Source organism: Cuculus canorus, chromosome 2, assembly GCF_017976375.1.
Source record: "Cuculus canorus isolate bCucCan1 chromosome 2, bCucCan1.pri, whole genome shotgun sequence".
NCBI classification, from domain to species: Eukaryota; Metazoa; Chordata; class Aves; order Cuculiformes; family Cuculidae; genus Cuculus; species Cuculus canorus.
The window spans coordinates 86,288,453-86,304,691 of NC_071402.1; the positions used below are offsets into that span (position 1 = coordinate 86,288,453).

At 37.6% G+C, this 16,239-nt stretch overlaps 1 protein-coding gene and 1 long non-coding RNA gene across 2 annotated transcripts; one reads left to right on the plus strand and one right to left on the minus strand.

The window, feature by feature from the left end:
• On the plus strand, positions 1-15,464 carry C2H5orf22 (chromosome 2 C5orf22 homolog). The gene is made up of 9 exons (XM_054057386.1): positions 1-128; positions 3,290-3,435; positions 4,635-4,784; positions 7,038-7,500; positions 9,288-9,350; positions 11,510-11,631; positions 12,515-12,581; positions 13,431-13,570; positions 14,408-15,464. Exons 1-9 carry the CDS (start codon positions 60-62, stop codon positions 14,538-14,540), a joined length of 1,353 nt encoding a protein of 450 aa, XP_053913361.1. The 5' UTR covers positions 1-59; the 3' UTR covers positions 14,541-15,464.
• LOC128851121 (uncharacterized) lies at positions 11,648-13,214 on the minus strand. The gene is made up of 2 exons (XR_008448378.1): positions 12,787-13,214; positions 11,648-12,245 (listed from the first exon to the last, which is right to left on the minus strand). It is a non-coding gene; the product is annotated as an uncharacterized LOC128851121 (long non-coding RNA).
• Positions 15,465-16,239: the final 775 nt, after the last annotated feature.

The following is a 16,239-nucleotide window of genomic DNA, read 5'->3' on the forward strand; positions in this document are numbered from 1 at the left end:
TGCTACCCACCCGGAAGCTCTGCGCACCCGGAAGGAAGGAGGCCGCTGGAGCCGGGGCTATGAGCGGCGGGGGCTCCCTGCGCGTCTACCCGGCGCTGCCCGTGTGGGTGGTGGAGGAGCACCAGGACGTGAGTGGCGGGAACGGGCGGTGGCGGCGGCGGGTGGAGCCTGGCGGAACACCGAACCCTCTGCCCCTCCTCAACTGGAGAGGAAATAGAATTATGGAAACACTAGGTTGGAAAAGATCTCTGGGATCATCGAGTCCAACCATTCCTATCTGTCACTAAACCATGTCCCTGAGCACCTCCTCTACCCGTCTTTTAAACACCTCCAGGAATGGTGGCTCAACCACCTCCCTGGGCAGCCTGTTCCAATGCCTGATGACCCTCTCTATGATTTTTTTTTTTTCCCCCTGATGTCCAGTCTGAACCTCCTCTGGCACAGCCTGAGGCCATTCGCCCTTGTTCTGCCCCCTGTCACTTGGGAGAAGAGGCCACCTCCCGCCTCTCTACAACCTCCTTTCAAGTAGTTGTAGAGAGCAATAAAGTCTCTCCTCCTCTTCTCAAGGCACTGGTGGGTGCAGCCTTGACCAGTGGCGGGTCCATCTTGGGAGCTGTCTGACACTGGCTCTATCTGACATGGGAGAAGCTTGTAGCAGCTTCTCACCAAGGCGACCCCTGAAACCCCCCACTACCAAATCCTGGCCATACAAGACAAATACAGGATCCCTGAGGTAGTGCATAGGAAGTAGGTTGATTTGTTTATTTCTTTTCCTAGAGTGTGGAGGCTTAGCCTGGTAGGTGGAAGCAAAGGAAGGTGCCCAGTACATTCTCTGTGCTGTCGCCAGTGACCTCTAGGGAAGACGCACCTCCCACAATGTGACCCCACTCTGAGTACTTCCTTGGGAGTAGTCCCCACCTCTGCAGTCATTCACAGGCCTTTTACTTATATTCTTTCTCACTAATGAAATATAAATGAAGTTCAATGCTCAGGTGACCTGAATTTCCTTCCTGATTCAGTGATTGATGTTAATTAATGCCATGATCGGATTTTGGCATCTTTTTAGCCAATTCTTACTTATTTTTTTCTTTCTTCTTTGAGTTGTAGTTGCTATAATTAAAATAACCTATATTACGCTGCTCTTATAATTAGCTAGTCATCAGTGCAGTACTTAGAAACTCAACCTCATATAGATTATGACATATCAAGAGCAAATTGGTAAATATAATAAAATCACATCCTAAGAAGTAGAATGACTGCCGCTTGGTGAGAAATGTTAATTTTGGAACTGTCCTTTTTTAGTTAAGTAATTAAACAAGAGAGTGAAGAAGTAGTTGCTTTTGAACTGCTCTTTCCCATATGGTTTGTCTTTGGTACCCTAAGCTAAGATGTTAGTCCTAAGTAAGCAGAATCTTTACCCAATGTTGCAGAATCCTGCAGATTTTAGTGAGGATTACTAGAGGCATGAAGACCTAATGGAGGTAAAAATGAAAAAAAAAAAAATATTAGCACTAGAAGTGTCTTGCAAATAGAAAATTTTATCATAAAAAAGTTTATTTAGTGTTGTGAACTTGTAAATGGTTTAACACAGGTTGTTCTAAGAATCACTGAAATATATGATGCTGTGAGAGCTGTTTTGCTGTGAGAGCTGTTTTGCTATGGTAAACAAGGACTAGTAGTGTCACTGGTAGGAGTACTGAGATAATGACTTTTAATGGTTCGTCTTTGTTTTTCTCTCTATAGTTCTGTTTTCACTTAAAGATTATTCATGCTAAATATATATGCTGTGTTTTCAGTATATCTGTGTATATGCATTGGTCTGTCTTTCATAAAGCATATATAGCCTTTCATAGTAAAGTGTAAGAACTTCACAGAAACTTTATACAGTCATTTGCTAACACTGATGTTGCTCTAGGGCAAATCGTCACTAGATGGATCATACTTTGATTAATAGTAGCAGCTGGTATAAAGAGAATTTTGTTCTTAATCCAAAGCAGGAGAATTTGGAAGGTTAGACATCCTAATTGCTTGTGTCTTCATACTCACCTAGTCTCATAATTTGTAGTGATGCTTACCTGAGATGAAACTTTAACTTCAGTACAAAGATTGTAGGTTGTTAGGTAGGTCAGATCACTTCCTTTTTCCAAAGAAGTAAAAGTTCTGGATCAGGGAACCCTGGTTATTTTTAATTTTGTTTGATCTACTATAACAGTAGTGTACATATAACTGCATATGTGGTGAGTCAACTGAGGAATTAATTACTAGACAGATGGAATATAGTCCAAATTTTAGCTGTCAGTCATGTTTTATATTTATACCCATGTAGTACAGAGGATTTGTCATCTTATTCAAATTATGCAACAAATGAGTTCAGTTTCTGTTGTAATGTAGAGATCATGTGTAATTTTTGTTGCCCCGTCCTTCTACAGTCTTCACATTCCCTGTGTAATAGGCCTGTGATTCACAGTCCTTGTTAGATTTGTTCTGGCAGCTAAGGCAGTTACTGTCCCAGAAATGTGGGAGGGGCTCCACTTACTGCCATTCAGAGTAAGAGGTATTATGAATCAGCCATCAGTTTTCTTGTTTTACTACCCTACATTATTGTACTTTTCAGTGTTTCACTGTACTATAAATTGATGAGTTGCCTTATCTCCTGTTTTTCCCACTTTTGAGTGAAGACCTTCATCAAGGAATAAGGTTGGTCAGTTGAGAAAGATAATTTTGTTATTGCAGCCACTAAATCATGTAGGGATTAGGAATTAAGGGGGATAGATTAAAAGATCGGCTACAGTTTAAATGATGGTGGGGTAAGTTTTCAGTCTCTATCAGTTAACTTATAAAACACAAATAATGAGATGCTTTTATCTCCACAGCACACATGCATGTTGAGAAAGCTTTATAGCATGGAGAAGGCAATACAGAGGCAATGTTATGCATAATAGAAAAGGCATTCCTGGGGTTCAGATGTAGATGAAAAAAGCTATGAATTGAGTTGAATAATTAGTGAGAAGAGCTTGCATGAACAAGGGCTTCCTATAAAAAAGGGAGAGACTAGAGCTCTGATTCTTCAGCAGCTTCTCATGTGTGGAACTCTTCGACTCATAATGATTAAAGTTCATGAGTTGTCTTGCTGCTGGAGTTGGTTTTCCTTTGTATTATTTTCCATCTCCTCCTCCCTCTAACTCAAATTCTGAAGGAATAGCTGTGGTACTAGTGTTTTTGCTGTTAAAGCCTTTGCATTTTTCAGCTCACTGTTTACATGGAAATGTTTTTATCTGTGTTGGTTTAGGTGCTGCCTTTCATCTATCGTGCTATTGGTTCAAAGCACCTTCCTGCCAGTAATATCACCTTTGTTCATCTTGATTCTCATCCAGACCTCCTTATTCCTGTGAATATGCCTGCAGACACTGTATTTGACAAAGAAACTCTTTTTAGGTAAGTCCTGGGTACTGTATGAGAATGCTTTGAGTCTACATCCTGTTGCCTTTGATTTATAATGAATATTGGTGGGGCTGCATAGGATGTATGAATGAAAGGGATGCAAGTCAGCCTCAAGTGTCATTTTCTGTCTTTTCACTTTTGCTGAAAACTTTATTTTTTGATGGAAAAGTTATATTTGTGGTTTTTGAATGTGGTTAAATATTTAAGTTGCATATAAAGCAATTTAAGACTTATAAATTTACTTTGTTTAGTTGTTCAATATTATGTCATGTTATTAGGCCAGTTAGTAGTTCCCCTGAGTAACAGGACAGCACCCTGAGTGGATGCTCTATGTCTGAAGAGCTGTGCTTTTATAAGAGCCTTTCTCTTCTCGTTGAGAAAAATTGCGTTTGAGACTGAAATAACATCTCCCATGTTGACATGGTGAATATATGAAGTTGAACAAGATTTTTCTATTAATATCATTAAAACCAATACTATCCCTCATCTTCTTAAGCAGGTTACAAGCCACAGAGTGATCTTTGCTATTGTCTTTCTTCTCCTATTTTAAAATAAGTATTGCTTGCTTCAGTGTTATAGTGATTTACAGCAATGACAAGATGATGTAATTGGTATGTAAGTAGTTGTATCATGCTGCCTGTAGTCAATATTTTGTGTTCTTTCTTGGATGAGTAAGAAGTTTTGTGCGCTATATCACACTTTAGAAAATTGGGGCGATGATAATCACGACAGTTACTATTCTGTAGGTGCCGATTGACTCACTTTAATTACTGAGGTTATACTTAAAATCTACTTAGAGCAGTTTACAGTAAAATACTCCCTTGAGGTTATTTTGAAGTTATTTAGAAGAGTGTCCATAATGCTTCTCGTACTTTCCTCTGTGTCATATATCAAGAGGAAAAGACAGTAAATCCATGTAATTGATAATCAAAGTGCCATGCTGAGAGTGAAGCTGTTTGCACTCTACAGTCCTTTTAAAATTCTACTGTAGACATTTTTAGTCTGTTCTGTGAATGAAGACTTCCCTTTTTTGTTTCTTTGATGATAGGAACCTTAATAATATCAGAGTACTAATTTCAAATTATTTGCTTGGAAGTTTTCAAGGTGTGGAAGTTGTTTGTTGTGTTTTTGACCATGTTTTACTTACAGAGAAAGTAACAGTACTATCTCCAGTCTTTCTTCATTCATTACAGTGAATTAAGTATTGAGAACTGGATCATGCCTGCTGTTTATGCTGGCCATATTTCTCAAGTAGTATGGCTTCACCCACCCTGGGCTCAGCAGATCTCAGAAGGAAAACACCATTTTTTAATTGGGAAAGACACATCAACAACTACAATCAGGTAAATTGTCTGCTGTCATATGCTAATAATATAAGTTCTATCTCTGTAGCTTTTCATAGGTGGTTTTTTTTTTTGTAGTCTTGGGTAAGCTGAAAATTTAATTTGTATTTGTAAGTTGCTTAGGAACTAACCTGACTGCCTATCCATGTGAGTTGGTACAGTTATAATTGTGCCTTAAGTTTTGTTTTTATAGGTAATTCTAGCTGTTCACATTTCCTTTCAGCTACACAAGTTGTAAATTATTTCTGTTTTTAAAGTTAAAATCTGGGAAAGCAGCAGTTTTTAACAGAGGATTTGAGTAAGAGAGGGCAGCAGTTAGGTTCTCAGTCTCTCAGTTTACTCAGTTTCCTTGTTATGTGCCCCAGCCCTCTAATCACTTTAGCAGCCTTTCTTCAATTTCTTGTCATCTCTCTTGTCCTGGAGGCCCAAACCTGGGCAGAGTATGTCAAATGTGACCTCAAATAAAAGGAGAAATCTGTTCCTTTCCCCTGATGTTTCTGTTTTCTCTCGTGCGGCTTCTTTTTATTTTGTTGTTGTTTTTGTTTGGGTTTTTTTTTAAGTTAATTTGCTAGTTGAGCACTGAAACAGACCAAATGCTTCATTCTTTGATAAAGTCAAAACTCAATGGGATGAAGCCTTTTGCAGCCTTATCTAACTTTGGTTCTGCTTCAATCAGATGGTTGGCAAGAGACTTGTAGACATCTCTTCCAGTTTTAATCATTCTGTGATTCAAGTTCCAGTGACAGTTCATCATAATCCTGTGGGATTACAGTCAATGACTATGTCGCATTTGCCGTATTCACTGCATTGTGATTTTGTACAGCTTGAATGGACATTTACAAACCATGTGTCTTGCCAGCATGTCAGAATAAATCTTTTGAAGCAAGTTTAACAGAAGACAGCAAATAAATGCCTTGTTTTACCACCTAAAAACACAGAAGCTCTGCAGTTCTGAATCCGAGGTGTAGAGTAAATGTAAATAATAAGAAAAAAGCTAGTGTTTTCAGTTACATTTAACCTGAGAACTGGCACACATACTTCAAGGTGGCTGAATAGGTCTCGCACAGATCCCATAGTTTCCTTAGCAATCTTGAAAACAACATTTCAAGCTGGCTTATGAAGACAATCGGGTATCTTTAATTCAGGTTCTAGGATTACAAATATCATGAAGGGAGAGTCCTTAGAAATATTAACTTCTTAAAAGTTTTGTTGCATACAGGTGTCTGGATAGGCAATAGATACCTTAATTAGTTTCCCACTGAGGAAGAGGCTGTAGCAGGAGCTCATGTTGAACTCTGGAGGGTTTCTGAGAAGAGGCCCTGTGAATGCCCCATCAACGAAGGCAAAGTTTTGATCCAAGCTCTCACCTTAGCAAGCTTAGGATAGTCCAGCCACAAGACACGCGGGAACTAAGCTTCAGATTGGTTCTGCTTGTGGAATTGTTTATCTTTGTGGTTAATGATACCTTGTAATCAAATGAAGCCTTAACACAAGTGAGCAGAAGCTCACACTTCCTCTTAAGCTTGTTTCTTTTTTTAATCTGAATTTGTGGTGCTTAAGGTTTAATGTACTGACATATGACTGGAAAATAATACATATAATTTAAATAATACTTAAATTTTCACTGTAACCAGAGTTTTAGTGTTCTTTTTTTGTTTTTTTTTTTCTTTTTACTTAAGTAGTTATTTATCCTCCAGCTAGCTGCTCTCTGCCACTTAGAACAAGGATTCTATATCAGTAGTAAAGAAGAGTTAAATGCTACCTATTAATTCATTATATTTTCCTTGTACTAAATCAGTATCTATAGGTTTCAGGGCAATACTCAAACACAACTAACAGAATTTTCCTTAAAAATAGGGAATCCAAGACAGTATATCCATAGCTTTGCAGTCTTATATGCCAATGTATGATGATATCTTGTTAAATTCTGAATGTTATCTTGAAAATGAAATTCAACGGCAAATTAATCTTAGTAGCACATAATGTGGAATCTTTTTCTTATCCATTAAAAACCTTGTATCATAAAAAAATATAGAGTCAATTTTATTGTATTGATTCAGCAATAAAGAAGTATAATAAAACTTCAATTTAAAAACCTGCAGATTAAAATAAGTAATTTTGTGTACACAGTTTTATTGTTTTTGTTACCCATCAATCATCTGTTTATTCTTCTTGGAATTTCTTAAGTGTACATGCTTTTTCCTAATTTTTTTGCTAAGATGTATATTAACTGTGAGTTATTGTCAATTGTAGGGTTACAGGTACAGATAATTACTTTTTAAGTGATGGTCTTTATGTCCCTGCTGATCAGCTAGAAAACCAGAAGCCTTTAAATTTAAACGTCATTCTCATCAGTCCTACTGAAGCATCAAACAGCCAAGAAGAAAATGGCAAAGTAACATCTGCTAAGAGACTGAAGCTAAATACCGATGACACAGCAAGCACCGCCTCTGCCTCTTCATCAGGTGCTTCTGGTGACCTTGATCACAGCACTTCATGTCTGAAAAAAAAAGAACTACAAAATGCAAGTGCCCCAAAAAAGACAGAAGCATTGTCAGAGTGCTCAGCTTCAAGCTCTATCAGAAACAGTGAATGCCCAATAAGGGAAATTGTTAAAGATGTCTGCCAAGTACTGCAGAAAGGGGATGCGTATATTTTAGACATTGACTTAGATTTTTTTTCAGTTAAAAATCCATTCAAAGAAATGTACACACAGGTAAGCACGACAATGGAGAAGCCTCTTATGATTCTCAAAAGAGTACCAGTCCTGGCATTTATATCTATGGAGAAACGTTCATCTAAGATAAATTAGCAGATCAGTTGTTTGTGACTAATAAATAATGATAATATTTCAAGGAGAGACATTCAGAGGGACTATATGCTTCCAAATACCTGCAGCAAGATTCGTCAGGGAAGGATGACAGATTGTATAATTTTTTTTACCTGCAAAGATTGGTAACTTGTCCTGATGAGAGCCTGTTACTCATTTCCTTTGTCTGGACTGCTGAGTATAAAGGATGAGCAAGCAACTCTTGTCTCTGACTCTTCTTTCTATTCCATTTATGATTTACCTGCACAGCAAAGGTATGTATGGTGTTATAAATATGTAGATCCTCAAAGATGCAAAGGAGTTAGCAGCTTTTCTTGGTTTGAACAGGATTTTTAGGAACTAACTAATCTGCCCTGAAAACTAGATGTGGCATTTAGGTTTACAAATTCTTCTGCAGTATCCTGACTGCTTTTAGCATTGTAATCGCTCTTTAACACTGTTTTAACTTCAGCCCAGGTTGGACAATATCTGGCATCTTTGAGTTTCAGCTACACTACTACATCCTCATTCACTGTAAAGAAGTGAATATAATGTCCCTAATATGTGTTAGCTTCTGACATTCAGTATTTATGATCACAGTATCTTCAGAGAATGTGCAATGCCAGCTCTTTTGAATCACAAAGAGAATTGTACAGCAAAGGGAAAGGTCTTGCCATATAAGAATAAAATTGAATACCTCTCTTAGATCAAATGCATTCTGAATAAAATAATGGAGTAGTTTGTTGGGGTTTTTTGTTGGTTGATTTTTGGAGGGGCTAGTGGTGTGGTGAAAGGGATTTGTTTCATGTGCTTTTTTTTTTTCGTTTGTTTTGTGCTATAATATGTTCTCAGTTCTAGGAACAGTTTTCAGAAGTGGACTTGCACAGAGCACCCAGTGTACCTTTTTTGATGTGATGATTTCATTTGCAGTTAATATTTTTAACTAAGCTCCCTCTATGGTAAATCACAATACTTCAATCTAAAAATTTTTTACAAGTTAATGCTGGAAATGTAAGAATACAAGGAAAAGCTAAAAAGAAAATAGGCTTAACAATACAGAAGGGTATTGTCATCCCACCAAAAACATTGCCCTAAAAATGTGTTTCTGTAAAAATTTAGTGATTTACACTTGCTTTCTCTTATTACTCCTGAAAGAATCCTGATTATTCACTCTTTGAATACTGTTAAATACCTTTTACCCTTGGTTAATAAAGCCTGAATATTATCAAGGAGTAGGGGTGACAAGTGTCTGTAACAGTTAACTTTTGAACTTGGTCTGCCAGCCTGAAGCCTTTACCCATCTGGTTTTTGTTTACTGTCGTACTCTTCTGTTGATTTTATCTGTCTAAATCTGCTCAGTTTTACTCAGCATTTCATTGGGACCATGGTTCAGCAAAATGCGTGTTTCATTTCAGAGACTCTTTAATTAAGAGACTGTAAATAGTTAACTTTTAAAGCTGTGTTCTAGAAGTAAGGTTTAAAGCTAAGCAATCGCAAAATGTTTCACTGAGGCCTTGAATTATTGTTTTCTCAAGCCTAACAGCATCTTCCTCACCTGCATTTATAGAGAGTTGTCTGCAGAACTATAGTAGAGGAATGATCTTGGAGATCAAATTGTTTTTTTAAGGAAAGCCTTGAGGATTTTGTTTTTCTTTGAAAAGCCTAATGTTTTGCCTCTTTTTTCTTTTTCAAAGACAGAATATGAGCTTTTGCAAGAGTTGTACAATTTCAAGAAGCCTCATAGCAATGCAACAGAGGTATGATATTTCCTTGTGGGACATATGAGGGAATGATTCTTTTGATTGACCCAATAAAAATGATTTACGACAAGGAAGGAACCTATGAAAGGTGCTTAATGAAGTGGTCTCCAATTAAGCTATACAACATGCTGAATGCATCAGCAGCATCTTAGGAGTTCTTTCCTATTAGAAGTTTTGGTTAAAGGAGCGAACTGCTTAAGTATTTAGCGTGAGTGTGAAAATTAATTTCTGTAAATAAGTGGTGATTGACAAGAAAGAGATGAAAACATAGTCATCTGCAATCTTGTTCTTTTTATGTCTAAACAGAGCTTTGGGTGGGTTTTGTGTGTTTTGGGAAGTTTTTGTGGATTCTTTTCCTTTTTTTCCCTTCCCTCTAGGCTCATCCCTTCCTTTCTGTAGTTGTTCTTCCTTAATAGGCATAGCTGTGATGAATGCCTAGCTGGTGTTTTACCTATTTATTTACATGTGGACAGGCTGGTATTATACCTCTGTAGCGTACTTTTCGTTGTATATATTGCGTGTCCTGAATATAGAAACGTGCTGTAGCTACCAAAATAGTCATTCAGCCCTGAGCCCAGACCATGGAGACAGCCATGTTAGTGGTCATTACACCAAGTAATTCATAAACAAGTTCTTGTCTTTGCTTTCATAATCTCATCTGAATACTATTACAGAGAGGTTCAACACGTAGAATTATCACAGATTAATGAGTCCTAATTAAAATGTGTTTATAAAGAAATGAAGATATGTGGAAGAATGATTTTCATATTTTTTAGTCAACCAACAATAAAACTAGTTACCTATTTAAAAGGTAGTTGAGTGTGAGAGGGCCAAACACTTGTAATTTAAGTTCCCAATATGATTTCAGGGCATAAGTCATTTACAAAAGTCAACAAGTTTATAGGAGGCAACTGAAATGGGTAGCAGACAGTAATAGGTAGGTATAGAACTGAATAAGGCAAGACCACATTAATGGATGGTTTTACAGTGAGAAAATCAATTTAAAGGGTTTGAAGATAGAAAACTAGTGAACTTTGTACATATCAAAATTTCAGAAAATATCCTAGATGTCTAGTCTTGTAAAACCTGTTTTCATAGTTCCAGAGTACAGTTAGGTGTACATTTCTATTATAATTAAAAGATAATAGTGTGTTGTTTGGTTTTTTTTTTTTCAAAGTAGTATAGAGCGGGATCAGACATATATTTAAGGTTAGTTACTCATGCTGCTTGGACAAGTATCTTATTTGTAACCTAGGACAGGATCATGAAGTTGTACTTCATGAATTTTTGATCCTCACAAAATTACAGATCCTCAGCTCTTAAAAATTAACCTGAAATTGAGAACACTGGCTAAAAGAAGCAGCATCTGTTATATGATACAGCCAGCAGAATTCTTAGAGGGAATTGCTATGCTTTTAATTGTTACACTTCTATTTCAATATGCCTTTTAATAATTTTCCTTCACATATCACTGCACTGAGCATTTTTAATACCAAACCTACCAAGCATTACTTTTCATTTTATAGGTAATGTAGGATCTCTTTCTAGAAATGTTTGCATGCACAACTGTATTTATGTATGTAGCATCACTCCAAGAAGATTACCTCTTTGTGTAACTTTTTAAGAAAGGGCATAAAACTTTGCAGGATCAGAGCAATAACTGAGATTTTAAATTAATTCCATATTTTTGTCAGGCACACAGAGTTGAAACAACTTCAAAACGTCATGTTTGCCTCTTTGTTTCGTTTTTCTGAAAATGCATTTGATTTTTTTTGTTTTGTTTAGAATTTAGGAAATTAAGTGTCTTTTAATTATAGAAATGTAAAGCTTATACTTATCTGAGAATTTCAGTGCTATAGGAGCAAATCCAACAATTAGTCATACAGTTTCTTAGTTCTCCTCGGTCTATTCTACCAGGTTTTTTTATTTGTTTTTGGAAAGACAGAGCAAGGAGAGGTGATTTATTATGAAGGTGTAACAGCTTCTGCAGATATTCATTCTTATCCTCTTGAAAAGACATTCTGCAGTAATAAATCAGTCGTTTCTGATTTCCCGCTTCCAGTAGATTAGTCATTTGAGTATTTAAATCATAGGGTAAGTCATTACATTCTTACCTCTTTTCTTCTTCACATACTTTTACGTGTGCTTATTTAAAGGAGGGCTTGCTGGATTGTGTGGAAAACCGTGTTCATCAGCTAGAAGATCTTGAAGCAGCATTTGCAGATTTATGTGACAACGATGACGAAGAGACCCTACAGAAGTGGGCTTCGTATCCTGGGTAGGAGATTTCTAAATGGCTTAAATTGCAAGCAGTAGTTTGGGAACTGATTAGCCCAGTACTTTGCTAACAGAAAAGGAGAGAAGCTGGATTTGGTCTATGTTAGACTGCCTTTTTTCGTTTAATTCTAGAGGATGTAAAGTCAGACAATACAGAAGAAAAGGCAGTGTGTTGTCTCAGTGCCATGGTAACCCTTCCAAGATCAGCTTCATGCACATTCTGTTGCCTGTGGAGGGAGGCAGATTTGGTGACTAAAAATTCAGTGATCTGTGTGAAACAGCTCTAGAAAAAGCAACAAACTATGGAGGATATGGAGAAGGACTTCTTTGGTGCTCCTGAAAACTCTGCATTCTGTGGAAAAATGCAAGTGATTGAAAGGCTGCACCAGAGTCACAGGGTCCACAAAACATCTCAGCAGCATCTGCTATGCTTTTAAACTAAACTTTTTTCAGCTGAAAAAACCAGCAAAATCTGAGCTTTCCCTTGATAGTAATATCACTCATTTTCCCCATAAAATGCAGCAGTTACTTCCAGACTTGTGTAAAAGTGACCACAGGCATTTCCCATCAAGTTCATAGGAGATCAGTCTACTACAGCTTCCCTCCAGGTGTGCCCTAAAAGAAGAACAAAGAGGTCTTGCCAGGGGCAGGTATGAGTATGGGGGCTTGCTAATAAAGACCTGGTGAAACAGTACAGTAGTACTGGTAAGTTCAGTTTTACTCAGGTGCAAGATGACACAAGGGCAAATTTCATTTTCAAATCCTACGCCATGACAACTTCTACTTTATTCTTTTTTCTCTCACTTTTTTTCCTTTTAACCACTTAAGGTAAATATATGTGTGTTTTCAATATGTAACAAGTTTTGGGTTTGTTTTTACTCTAGAATGAAGCCACTTGTTCAGCTAGTTCACAGTTTGAAAACCAGGATGGAAAGCCCAGACTACGAAATGGTAAGTGACTAGGTAAAAGAGCAGAAAGTCGACAAATTTCAAAAACATAGTTTCAACAGGTAGGCAAAAGATCATGCTTCATTTCAGACTTGCTTCTTGATTCAGGACTTTGTCATATTTTGGTAGTTTTTCCTTTTTTTTTTTTTTTTTTTGTCTTAGAATGCAGGCCAACTTTTCTTTTTAAAGCTTCTAAAATTCTACTCACCTGTATTTAGGCAACGTGTGTGTTCCTGTAGGACTGGGGTATCTCAGGCTGCTTCCTGTGAAGGAAGGTTTTATTTCACCAGGTTCTGTTGATACACTTTATAGTTAAGGTACCTGTTTGGAAAAGGTCAGACCTATCATCTTTAAGGGCTGCAGCATACTCTGAATTCATAGGAGAGGTGCAGTGTACTCGAGATAGTGAAACAATCCATATAACCTCCAAAATTTTATTCTTTTTGTTTGAGCAACACATTGTGGGGAAAAAAAATAGCTCTTTCTGCCTGGAGAGTGATAAGATAAAAGGAAATGCCCTCAAGTTGCACCAGGGGAGGTTTAGATTGAATATTAGATAAATTTTTTTTACCAAAAGAGCAATCAAGCATTGGAAGAGGCTGCCGAGGGAAATGGTGGAGTCTCCTTCCCTGGAGGTGTTCATGGCACTTCATGACATGGTTTAGTAGCCATGGTGGTATTTGGCTGATGGTTGGACTGGATGATCTTAGAGGTCTTCTCCAACCGTAACAATTCTATTCTAAAAGGTGTAAGATACCTATCGGGCTAGAGTAAGTTAGAGACTTTTTACACAGATAATCGGGATCAATAATTCATCAACAGAAATTGAATCTCTGTTTAATTTACACATAGGTCCATCAGGCTGGCCTGACCTGTGATTATATGGAGCTCCCCCACCATGTTAGCTCTGAAGAGGAGATTGAAGGCCTCATACAATCTATTAAAATTCTGCTAGAAGATATGCCTAAGCCCACACTCGTGACAGTTGCTCGGTAAGACTATGTAGATACTTTTACTTTAAAATGCTCAGACTATGCTTATGAAGCTAAATGATTCAGTCAGTATAGCACTGGTTGGCATGTCTTAAATTCCGTCTTAAAGTAGAAACCTTACAATGCACTGAAAATTGACATTTGAAAATGTTGATTGTAAGGCACTGACAGTATCTGCACAGCTAAGGGAAGCTTCTGTGCTGATGGCCAGTTTTACTGGACTGTAGCGTAGCTAGCACGTATTTCAAAAGCAGTGAAAACATGGTGACTTAATGAGCTTCAGCACAGGCTCTGTGAAGATTGTGATGAGGTTTTATCCATGTTCAGATTGAGAGCTATCACTGGAATTCATACATCTCCTATACTTCTATTAATTCTGCTAGGTAGAGAAAAGCTAGCTTGCACCATCCCCCAGGGGCTGAAATTACACCTTCCTTACTCTCTTGTTCAAGTTTTCAAATTTTCCTACCTACTTTACTAGTAGCATTTGAATTTTTCAATTTTAATTTTCCACCAGTCCTTTAATTAGATCTTTTTTTTTGAACTTTGACTAGTGATATGTTCTGTGGCTGAGTCAGGAATAGAGTAGAATTGGAAGGATGAATATGTAACATTCTTGGTCCGCTCCAGACTTTCTATTTAACTTCAGACAAACTGTTACTGTTGAAAGTACTGAGCAGAAACACAGCACTAGGTTTTGAGGAGATAGGGAGGCAGAACTCGCCACAGCTTGAAAGGAGCTTCAGCCTAGGCACAGAGCACTGCAAGAATCAAAATGCCATGGTAGTGATGGTGATATCTGTACTCTCTCATGCTTTTTTCGATTCCTTGTTACAGATCAAGTTTGGATGACTATTGCCCTTCAGAGCAGGTTGACACCATTCAAGAAAGGGTCCTCAAATTACTAGGCTCAGTATATGGCACTCTGGATGTGCACTTAGATTACTCAAGCACTTCATCTTCTTTGTGAACTTTTGCATATATTGCCCTCTATTGCAGTGGATTAATTTAAATTGCATAATAGCTATCATTTCAAGGGGAAGAATACTGTTGTTTCAGCAGGTGGCACTAGAACCCAAGCTGATCAAGAGCTCCTTTTGAGTTGTATTGCTTTCTACACATCAGCTGCACCTGAACTATTACCTGTTCAGATTACTTCAGTGACTATTATTTTACTGTCTTGCTTCTTCTTAAAATTGGTGCAAGAGTAACTAGTATTCTGTCCATAAAATGTTTTTTTCACCTGATTTCTTCAAGTGTCTGAAAAATAAATTATATATATAACTTCGTAAAATAAATAGGTTTATTTTAGGCAATTAAACTTTTTTTTGAACATACAGGTTCCTGAGTTGCATTGTGCCTTTTTTAAAAAGAAATCTTAATAATGACAGTAAGACATTAGATTTGATAGATGGTTAGCTGCTGTGCTTGAGACCGGGCATACCCCTCTAATTTCTCTAGAGCAGCTCGTGGTTTTTGCTCAATCCACAAAATATCATTTATACTTATAGTCCGTTGCATTAATATTGTTTTATTTTGCCTCAGAGTATTTAATTGCTGAGTCATAGTATCCCTAATGTACAAACACTGGCTTAGCGTATTAAATTCTACATCTTTTTAAGGATAAAACTTCTGTGTGCATGTGCATGCTTGTATCTGGAGAATCCTGTAAGGAGTTGACTTGATGACTTCTTCAGGAACAAAGATTTAACTTCACTCAAGTCAGCAGCAAAAGCTTCAGACCAGGTTTTCACTCATTTCAGTATTGCTGTTTGGAAAACAGCAGTTTTAGAACCATTTAATTTAGAAAGCAATCTAGTTCTAGGGGAAACTGTCACTTCCAGAAGAGAAAAACAACTACTTACAGGACTTACTTGGGGATTACTCTGAAATGGAAGAGAGAAAATACAGCCCAGAACATTGTCTTCTATTGTGAATAACGTTTGCTTTGAATTTCTTCTGTAATAGTTAATAAATTAACATTAATATTTGCTCAACAGTGTTTGTGCACTTCTCCATTTTACTACTTCTGCTGTTGATATGAATGACTGTATTATAGATTGTAAATATATAGTTATTTAAAATATCTGTTCCGGTACAATAAATGCCACAACCTTGGACCTATTATTTTTCTTGCTTATGCCTTCTGTCTTAAAGATAGGGCTAGCTTTAGATCCAAGACCCTTAATACTTTCATAAACAGCCATACATTGCGTACAGAAACTCAGTGCAGTCAGATCATGTACTGCTTGTGTAAAGTTTTTTTTAAAGGAAGAGATGCTCTTTGCTGAGCTTTGAATAAGGTGGTATTAAAAAAAAGCTTTGGATCAAAGGTGCTGGGAGTACCCCTGTGCTGCAGAGAATTATATTAGCTCCAGAAAGAGAAGAGCATAGGGTGCGATAGCATAGTTCTGCCTGGCTATCTGATGCTCTGCTTCAGTGTCCTGAAACAGAGCCACTGCAGTGCACCAGCTTGGACCGAGTGTGGGGAAGGCCAGGCTCAGAAAGGGCAAAAAGCTGCCCTGCAGCCAGGGCTGAGCAAAACCATGTGAGAAACAGCCCTGCGAGCCCCGAGGGCAGAGCGGGAGAAAAGAAGCAGGGGCTCCAGGTGCCCCAGCAGGGATACTCTTGCACCCCGGGAGAGACCCACACGGAGCAGGTGTTTCACT